Source organism: Marmota flaviventris, chromosome 3, assembly GCF_047511675.1.
Source record: "Marmota flaviventris isolate mMarFla1 chromosome 3, mMarFla1.hap1, whole genome shotgun sequence".
In the NCBI taxonomy this organism is placed as follows: Eukaryota; Metazoa; Chordata; class Mammalia; order Rodentia; family Sciuridae; genus Marmota; species Marmota flaviventris.
This window is the reverse complement of record NC_092500.1, coordinates 33,578,282-33,589,251: the sequence shown is the minus strand read 5'-3', so window position 1 is coordinate 33,589,251 and position 10,970 is coordinate 33,578,282. Positions and strand designations below refer to the sequence as shown.

General features: G+C 31.0%; 1 protein-coding gene across 1 annotated transcript; it reads left to right on the top strand.

The window, feature by feature from the left end:
- The first annotated feature begins 430 nt into the window (after window positions 1-430).
- Window positions 431-9,925, top strand: Nts (neurotensin). The gene is made up of 4 exons (XM_027935932.2): window positions 431-503; window positions 2,791-2,852; window positions 6,631-6,855; window positions 9,773-9,925. Exons 1-4 carry the CDS (start codon window positions 431-433, stop codon window positions 9,923-9,925), a joined length of 513 nt encoding a protein of 170 aa, XP_027791733.2.
- The last annotated feature ends 1,045 nt before the right edge of the window (window positions 9,926-10,970 follow it).

The following is a 10,970-nucleotide window of genomic DNA, read 5'->3' as shown; positions in this document are numbered from 1 at the left end:
TGGAGTGGGAACATGAAAGAAAATGGGGAGGGGTTGGGAGTAGGGGTGCTGGGGTTCTTTTCCAGGATGCTGTATATGGCAGTGCTTTTGGATGACTCCTTCTGTGCGTCAGAAATCCGGAGCAATAGCAGCAATTAGGGAATATCGTCACTTACAGTCAAGGTTCAGAAGTGGGGAAGAGATGAGGGACAAAGGAAAAAGGGAGGAGGAAGTGGGGGGAGAAAGAGAGGGATAGAAATGAGGACAGGAACACCCCTAATCCCTGTACAGTCATGACATCATCCTCCTGCTTAAATATATATAGGGAATGGCCAGAGCATCTCTTATAGTTCTCTCACTTTCAGAGTCAGCTGAAGGCTAGAGAAAGCTCCACAGAAAGCCTTTCAGTGTCTGACTTCTGTGGACTTGGCTTGAGAGAAGGCTGAGAGAGATGATGGCAGGCATGAAAATCCACCTGGTGTGCATGATACTCCTGGCTTGCAGCTCCTGGAGTCTGTGCTCAGGTAAGCCGAACAGCATTTCACAAAACCCTTCAGTGATTTCTTTGCAATGTGTTGCTACTTATGTTAATGTATCCAGGGAGAAGAGTTTTTCCTCTTTATTCAGGATTTGCCTTTTCCTTGATAGAAACTGTGAATATCATCTTATTCTGTCTTTCTGTGTATAAGAAAAGAGATTTATTTTTCCCTTTTTAAAATCTGCAAAGCAATAAAAAAGATTTAAGGTAACACTGCATGCCCACTCTGTAATACAATGATGAGAGAAAAACAAACAAATGAACAAAACTTTGAATTAGGTTGGGCATTATATAATGAGAAGTACAGGGAAAGTGACTGTCGATGTGCAAGCTCATCATTAAAACTCATTCAAAATGCTTTATTCTGATCATCAGGAATTCTCCTGAAAAGTGGTGGCTTCTCCTCACTTATCTTTGTAATTGACTTCAAATAATTTTTTTTTTAAAGTCACTGTGTTAGGCTAAAACAAAATAAAATTTGATGAATAAGTAAATAAAGCATTATTTGCAAAAAAAATATTTCTAGAAAATATAAAATCCTCCAAGTCCTTTATGAAAATGTATTTTATGATATATTTATATGATACAGAATGCTATTCATATAATTGCTTTTAATTGCATGTCATTTAAGTTGATGCAAAACATAATTGGAAAATTGGTATTCTAATGTTAATGGAAATATTTAGTTTTAGAGTGTTTTACATATGACAGTTAAGTAGAAGGCATATATTATCAAATATTTATAAATAACACATCTTGAGAATAAGTTTTAAATTTAAAGAAGTAACATGAAATATTATAATGATTACAATATGCTTCAGCTAATGCTTGAAAAATAATTGAATAACCACATCAAAGTGAAAAGGAGAAAAATACATTAAAATAATTTAACCTGCTTTTATAGCTTTGATACCTCATATGTAACATTGATGTTCAATTCAAACTCATGATTTTTAAGCATAAAATTAAGATCTATTAGAACATAAAATATAATTTGTACAAAGTTTTTCTTTGTTAATAATTAAAAAAGAATTTTGCAAAATTTTGTGAGAAAAATACCAACTTTTCTACAATTGTGATTTTATCTAACACATGAGATTAAAGGTATAATTAGACTATGTAGAAAAAGATTAATTGAACATTGTGTCTATTAACTTGAAGTTGCTTGCTGTGATAAACCTAAATTTACAGGGGTTTGGTGAACAGTGTTCATAAATGAATAGTAGAATTTGTCTTTCCTTTTCAAAAGCATATTGCATCTTTAACAAATTGACTTAAAAGTTCTCTGGTATAATTTAGTTCCTAGATATGAGTTTTAAGAATGGATTCTCTAAGTGTGATACTTACTTTTTATAAAAGTATAGTGTAAAAGGAAGATAGAGCCACTTTTAATATATGCTTTGTTTTATCACAAAAGGCCACAAAGTATGAACTGTAATGTTACTATAGTGTTCTACAACTTGTTATTATTACTTGTAGAATTTTCAAAGTTTTTATTTTCCATAGTATGTTCATAAGTGGAAACTTAGGATATTCTAAAAAATTCAGATTCATTTTCAACACTACTTTACATATGTTGATGGACAGATCCACTTTTCCTTACTCATCTTGATAAAATTGTAAAGTAATCATAATTCAAATTCTTGTTTAAAGTAGAAAACAATTCTTTCAAGGAATGTTTTGTAAAATGACATCTCATGTGAAATAAATCTCAGTACTTTTCAATCAATTCCCTTTGGTTTTGTGTTGAAAAAGTTTCTTCTACTCATATTTTCATTATGTTGATTATGAAATATCAATATACATACTTTATGTATGTGTGAACTATTGCTGGTAAAAATAAGCTACTCCAGCATATTTGATGAAATCCATGTTATACCATACTATAAAACATGTTACTGAGATTCAGAGATGATTCTGCAATCTGTATACGGGGGAAAAATGGGAGTTCATAACCCACTTGAATCAAATGTATGAAATATGATATGTCAAGAGCTATGTAATGTTTTGAACAACTAATAAAAAAACAGCTACAAATCACAAATAATCATGGCTTATTTTCTTAGAAGTGCTTCTATTCTTCTAATCCCCTGCTAGCCTAAAATTAAATTATCATTAATTTATTCTGAATATATTTTTAAAGAAAATAAATGCATAAAAAGACACTAAGCCTCTAACACTAAATTTTGAAGATTAATTTAAAATATGTAGGTTAAGTTATAATTATATAGTGCGTGATTACATAGTAAACATGTGGTTTTGATTTTTCTCAGATTCTGAAGAGGAAGTGAAAGCATTAGAAGCAGATTTATTGACCAATATACACACATCAAAGGTAACTTTCTTTTCTTTAACTTGGGGATGAAGAATATATAAATTTTCACTGTCCTTTTCTTATAGTAATAACTTCCCATCAAGACTGAAAAGTTCCTTGGGAGGCATTTCCTTTTGGGGTAAACTTTGAGTTCTAAGGGGTTAAGGGTGTCAATGTGACAGGGAAAGAAACTACAGTAACTCAATCAGCATTATGCAACTTTTACTAAGTAGCCACATATGATTTATGTGGTCATGTAAATGTATTTAAAGAAACTGACTTCCATCCTTAGTGCATCATGTATGATGAAAGGTATATTGGCCTCTAGTGTAGCACTTAAATGAACTTTTCACCTTTTTTATTACATTGTAGAAAATAAAATAGGTTTCCTAAATTGAAAATGACAGAGTATGACAACCTGTGAAGGAAATGTGCTAAAGAGGAAATAGTACTAGACAGGCAAACAGTAGCCTTGAGGTCTACTCCTGAAATTGTGACTTACAAGCTGTTTGATCTTAAACAGTTCAGTTAAGTAGCCTGGCTTTTCCTTTGTTTCCTTTTTATTAAATGCAGTGATTGAAGCTTACAATCATCTAGAAATTTATAGTTCTGTAATGTTTTCAAAAGTTATAAGCTGTACTTTTTATTGTATGGCAACATTTAAATTGTCCCTGTAATGGAAGAGTTATCTGTACCTGATAATTGTTTTCATTAAACCAAGTAAAACCTTGTATCCTGAGCCTTATTAATCCTTTCTTGGGATGTTAAAAGCAAATTTTCTAATTCTCAACCTTTACCTAGAAAGGAAAAAAAAACTCAACTAGAATATGTCTGGTAATCATGCTATCATACTACATTGATAACTCAGAGTTAGTCAGTCAATGTGTATCTAAATATGTGGTCAGGGCATAGGTTTCCAATCAAAAGATTTCTTCTGTAGGAAAAATTTCCAGCTGAGGCAATCACTTGGTACCATGATAATTATAGCACTGCTGTACCAAAGTTGAAGAGACTGTAACCAAGATGGTATCAAGTTAATGTTTTACTAAGTCAAGTATTTAACCTTGTGATAATAGACCCTTTGCTACCATTTATTCAGAACCACATCAGCTTTATGATTTCTCCAACACAAAAATAGGACAATAACTGAAATCAGTAGTCTGTTTTGAAAGATATATTAGATTTCAATGCCTGGTGAAATGTTATAGATTTTATTTCTCAAATTTCAAGTCTACATTAGCACAGAAAGGTCCTAAATAATCCCCCCAAATATAATATAGTTTGGGTACTGGGAGCTATTTGAGAACCTATGTGAGAGTAGAGTTGTGATTATTTTTCTGACCAAGATATTATAAAGATAAACTAATCCTAGTATATGGACTGATTTATTTTTTTCTCTTAAGAGAAATGCATTGCAAACATAGAGGATGAATAATTTTTTTCCCATTTCTCCCTTAAATTCATTAAGTGGTAAAAAGTTGAATTTCAATGCCTCTTTTTAATCAAGAGATAGAGTCTAAGATAAGTAGGTCACAGAATTTTAATTGTTCCAATTTCATTGCTTATTTCTTATTTTTATAAAATTATTTTATCATTCATTTATAAGAAAGGTTATTCAATCATTTATGCTGTGTTTATAGCACTATGCAAGTGAGAACTCTAGATTTATAACCATTTTAAACAAATTGCTACATTTAAACATTGGATAAGTATAGTATTTGATGTTGGTATGAATACAACTCTATTATTAAATTATCTTGAAAGCTTTAGTTTTCCTTTTTTCTATTTCATAGGTAAGATAAGTGAGAAATTTCAATTTTATAGTAAAGTTGTTTAGATATTGGAATATTATTGCTGAAATACACCTAGGCAACAGAAAGTGAAGAGAGATTCTAATGGAAAAGAAATGGAATGTAGAGAAGAATTTTTTTCTTCTCATAAACAGTTTTCTTTATTATAAATGCTAGTGTTTTGATATAGTCTTATTAAGAAAGAGAATCTGATACAGTATATCTTTAGACTATCAAAAAGCTAATTGAATATTCTAATTTTCTGTGATCAAACTCAATGCCTTTCAGACAGAAGGTGTTCAAAGATGCTTATGAACTAGCAATTGGAATGCAGGATTTAATAATAAACTCATATTTTATATCCAAATGTAAAAACTTCGAAACTCCATGACAGACAGATGACTTTGATTATTTTCAATTTGGTGAAGTCTTTCAATTTATCCATCTGCTCGGTTCATCTGAGTTCAGTGAATAACAGGTAGTGACAGTTCGTCATACCACTTAGGTCACATTTAATACAGGAAAGAAATTTGAGAAGCATCATGAGCAATATCAGAAAGTTAGACCTTTGTAGTTCAAACCTTCTACAAATATGTTTCCAAATACATGTCCCTTGGTTGTCCTTTGGTCAAGATGGTTCTTCCTGCTGTGCTTCCTCAGTGGGACAGGGGCTTGGTGACTTTTTACTCTATGTATTCTGCTTAGTAATAGATATTTGCTTAATGACATCTTTCCAGATTTATAAAAGCAAATTTGTTTATGTGTTTTCATGGTAATTTGTTTTTCTTCATATATAATAAAAAAAATAATTATCATTTGGCTGTAATATGTCAAGAAAGGTTGTAACTAGATCTACATCCAGATTTCCCCATAGCTAACTGTTTAAAAGTATTTGAACTGCTACTTTTGTTGTATGCTACTTACTCATTTGCACCCGATTCAGTTTTTTAACACTGCCTTGTATTCTGGTAGGTTTCATGTTTATTGCTATTCTATTAATCTATCCCATTGATTACTAAGCTTTAAAATGCATTTTAATAATGGGCATGGTAAGACTTTCCTTATTACTATTTAATTTTTCTAAATCTTCTATTACTATTTAATTTTTCTAAATCTTCTTGGTTATTCTTGACACAGTCATCCTTTGAATTTACCTTCTTTTGCCAAATCCTCATACAACTTCTAGTCTCCCCACATTTTTTTCCAGTTGAGACATTGATTTGCAAATTGCATTATATTTGGATAGTAATTCAGAGAAAATGGTTACCTGATATTCTTATCAAGCCTGTCCATCATGTCTTTGTCATCATTAAATCTGTAGCTTTTATAAGTCCTTCAGGAAAAGTTTATACTTTCCTTTATCTGTGCTCTTACACATTTTTGCTAATTTTTAATTAATTTGTAATAGGTTCTCCTATTTCTTTATATGTTTCCTTATTGGTTACTCTTGACATTGAAGAATAGATGATTATATTAATTATGGTTTCAGACAAAATATTATTAGAAAAAAAGACAATTTCAGAAAATATTAAAATTTGCAAATAACTTGGTCAGTTGTGGTACTGGCCATGACAACTATTAATGTGTGAAATATTCAATGACCTCACATTATTGTAATTGTCAAAATTTATCAATAAAAATTTATTCCATGCTTCCTTTCACATTAAGCTGTAATGTAACAGAGAATAGTATTTTTGAATTTTGAATTTTTTCATCTGATTATATACACACATATTTATAGATTTCTACTGTTATTTTCATTTTCTTTCTTAATTTGCTCTGTGTTATCTGCATCTGTATGTGTGTATAACTTCATCCCATTCTATTACATAGGTAATATGAGGTACTAGCACCATGCAACTTTGTGACATGAAGGTACTCAACTGATAGTACTGTATTTATTAGAGTAACTATTAGACTCTAAAGTATAATTGTGTAACATAACAGAAGTTCATGTATTTATTTGTATAAGTTTGATTGCAATATCTTTTCTTTTTTCTATATTTCAGATCAGTAAAGCAAGTGTTCCTTCATGGAAAATGACCCTGCTAAATGTTTGCAGTTTTATAAATAACTTGAACGGCCAAACTGAGGAAACAGGAGAGGTTCATGAGGAAGAGCTTGTTACAAGAAGGAAACTCCCTGTTGTTCTAGATGGCTTTAGCCTGGAAGCAATGCTGACAATCTACCAGCTCCAAAAAATCTGTCACAGCCGAGCCTTTCAACACTGGGAGGTAAAATGAAAACAAAATATGAGTATAATTATATTTATACTAGTTAGCTTTCATTTGTATTGATTTTTATATCCTGGCCAGATCATAACCGGAAGACTTACAAATGTTAAAGAAGAATAAACCATGTGTTGAGGTCAACATTGCTTCAGATCTTCAAAGTGTCCTTCAAATATTTGGAGTTTAGCAAAAACATTTTTCTTCAATCTTAAAAAGGAGGATATATCTTTAGGCAGATTTGATCCATATGCTTTTACTGTGCATAAATGGAAGGCATACTTAGGCAATCTTTGTTGGTGGTGGTACTGGTGGCATGTCTAAGAAATTTAAGAAACTCGAAATGTTTTCTTAAAAACACGTGTATGTGTATTTATCTATAAACAAACACTGAACACAAAAAGTGTCCAAATAAAATGGGAATAAAGACACAAAATGTTCCTTTTGTATATATTAGTCAAATAAAAATATATTTGCATAAGTAAAAGTATAAAATCAGGATCTGTATCGCTTTTATTCCAGTTTTATTTGGAACTCCCAGGTTTGTCTGTTCATAATGGGTTTGGGGAGCTTTTGTATTTGAATATGTTAGGTAAATGAATTTGTTTAGTTTATAAAAATATATATAAAATAGGAATCTATATCTGCATCATTCTGGTTTTAAGAACCATTGTGGTCTGTGCTTATTTATAGATAAACACGTGTGACTTTGTGTGTGTATCTATCTTCCTATTATAATTGAGTGGTGGATTTCAGGTATCAGAATACCTGAGCAGCTGAATTCAGTCTATCACAGACAAAATAGCCAATTGCCATAATACAGATTTAAAACAAAGGACTAGATTGGTGACTTCCTGACTTTGGTTTACAAATATTAATTTGTTTGAAAAATTTTAAAAATGCTTTAATAATGAAATTTGACTTGTATTTAGTTAATGTCCAGAGCTAGCCATTTAGAACCAGAAGATAGTTTGAAAGTAACTAATACTTCTTTCTTGGGTTTGCTCAATCTAAATGTATAACATTAAATCTGTGAAGGAACAGAGTAATAAAACTAGTCAAAACATTTTACATTCATCAAAGTTATGTTCATCCATATTTCAGTGTAGCTGCCAATTAAATATTCTGAAACAATTCCAACATTTTTTTTCCTTTGGACAGGCAACTTAAATGTCAACATTTAAGCTACCATCACTTAGGTATAACCACAGTTATCTTCAGTTCCCTACATACTAATTCTAGTTTCACCCCTTCTCTCCTACTGAATAAATAAGCAAACATGAGAGCATTAAAGGAAAAATTATTTGTAAAATTTAATAGTTTGACAATTATTAAAGATAATGTTTTGGAGCTTGGGTTGTAGCTCAGTGGTAGAGTGCTTACCTAGCACATGTGAGGCCCTGGGTTTGATCCTCAGCACCACAGAAAGATAAATAAATAAAATAAAGGTATTGCATCCATCTACAACAACAAATTTTTTAAAAAGATAATGTATTGAAAAACACTATGATTTTTTGACTTAATTGATATAAGTTGCTGTAAAAGATAAATTAGAGTTTTGGAAACATGAAAAAAATATTGAGGTTAAACAAGAAAAGAGATAAATATATGCTTTTTTAAAAAAGGAATATTTAACAATTTTCCCAACAAGAGAAACATTTTTTTCAGATTAACCTCCATGAAAAATTTGCTTAATGTTTTATGTACTGAGTTTACACCAATACCGAAGATCTGAGGGTGCCTTCCTTGCTGTTATAACTAACTTGTGACTGTGTGCCATGGAGATGCCTGCAGGAAAGGCAAATACAAGCAGAATAGCTAGTGTTTATTCTAACCAGTAAACAATAAGATGCTTTCCAGATGAAAAGCCAAAAAAGAGTAGTTTTAATTTTACTTGCTGTACTATTCATTCTTTAATTTTAATTCTGGCTAAATGGTTTATTCTTCAAAATATTGTTTAGGTCAATAAAACTTGAAAATACAAATCTAAACATGGGGAAATGTCAATTATATGTTATTTATCCAGAAAAAAAAAAAAACCCTGAATAAACTATTATGCAGACAAGTCAAGTGCACGTAAGATTGGAACTTTTGCTATTTTAAATGTTTGAGTGATTTAAAAATAAAATTATAATGTCATTCTGAGTATAGTACAAGTAATTACAGACTATGCACAGAGAAACCAAAGATTAAGGAACTAGATTGTCTGACAGTAGCTGGTTTTCCTTCTCTGAAACTGAATAGCTGTGGGTTGAAATAAAATACATGATGATATGATGTTATTCATGTTCATTATAATTTAAATGTCAGTATTAGTTATAGTGACCTCAAAGTTTAGAAAATAACCATAACTAAAGAGATCTTAGTGAGTTAAACAGAGCTTTCCTAAATGCTGATGTATATAACAACTAAGGCAGAGCAGGCATTCTTGTATGACTAAGAAATGAATTTTAGAATGGCCTTCAAGTCACCTTGGAAATTGACTTAATTGAATATAAAATCCTGTTAACTTTTCAGTTAAAGTTGATTTACCAGATTCAAAATTATTTTTGTTGTGACAAATGATGTGTTTCATACAATTTTGGTCTCCTCATCGTAAATTCAAGCACTAAAAGTATTCAAGTGTGTATTTGGTGTGTTCTCTTCTCTGGAGAGATTAGTGTTAGACCTCTAAATGTACAGAGATTTTTACAGAGCTTTGCTGTGTTTACAGCCCTATAAACTAGGAAGGACACTGAACAGAGAATCAGAAAGATCAGGTTAGGTCCCATCTCGGCCAATTGACAGTCATGTATCCTTTAATAAAACAATTTCTTTGATGTTACATGTTTTGCTCCAGACAGAAAATAGGATAAAATATACAAAAATGCTCCAAAATGAGAGATTTTGTGCATATAAGTTTCATTTGTGTCCTATTTTTTAGATAATTCAGGAAGACATTCTTGATAATGGAAATGAAAAAAATGAGAAGGAAGAAGTCATAAAGAGAAAAATTCCTTACATTCTGAAAAGGCAACTGTATGAGAATAAACCAAGAAGACCCTACATACTTAAAAGGGGTTCTTACTACTACTGAGGAGATATACATTTTCTTTACATTTGATTGTGATTTATCATCCTTGTTTGAATACTAATTATGTATGTGTGAAAATGTGACAAAATATGCTTATTTTGACTCTTCCACAATTGTAGTTTTTTGGGTGTGATTTTTCAGCATACATATAAATTGGACTAAATGTTTTCAAATAAATCTACATCTTGAGCATGATGTGTTATGTATAATTGGAATAAACAGTTATCATGTTACATATAGAGTGTTTTGTAGTTTTGCAAAACACATTATGGGTTGTTTAAACAGTCAAAATGTTTGACATTTTATGAGAAATTCTAACAAAGTAGGACAGCAAAGTCTAGCCTATATTATTATTAATACAAAACAAAGTAATGGCACATCTTCTGTTATTTGACTGAGTATTTTATCAAATTGAGAGGAATACTTTCTTTTTTCAAGGCTCACTCATGTATCTCTTATATAAGGATAGTTATTGTGGGCCCATCAGAAAGACTGATTAGTGGCCTGTTGTTAATTTTGCCTGCTGTAGTGAATGGTTTTCAAGTGAAATTTTGTCTGTGCAATGAATTTGATAGCTAATAAAAGACAATAAGCCATCAAAATTATATGCTTCTCTGCAGATTACTTCCATTGGAAGAGTTAGTTTTTATTGACTTTTGACTTTTTCCCACTTTTCACATTTTGACCCAGGACGTGACACCTTTATTTTTTAATTTATGGAGTTATCTGTGTGACTAATATTTTTTTCTCTTTTGGGGGGCATATTTGAGCCAAAAGCTATACTTCAAATATTCCTCTTACATAGCCTTTACATTTCATCATGAATAGTGTATTTCAGAGTCTCTCTTACTGAGGTCTGTCTAGGAAGACCTCTTCTTATAGAATTGTAGCCTCATCATTGTCATCTATGAAAGGCGAAATCAGGGCTTAAGTTGTTATACATTCTTTAGAAATCCAGTTCTTTTGATGAGATTATCTTTCTCCTTGGTGTAATCCACTCACAGAGTATGATTTAAGAGCAGCTACAGATAGCTGCAATTTTCTCATA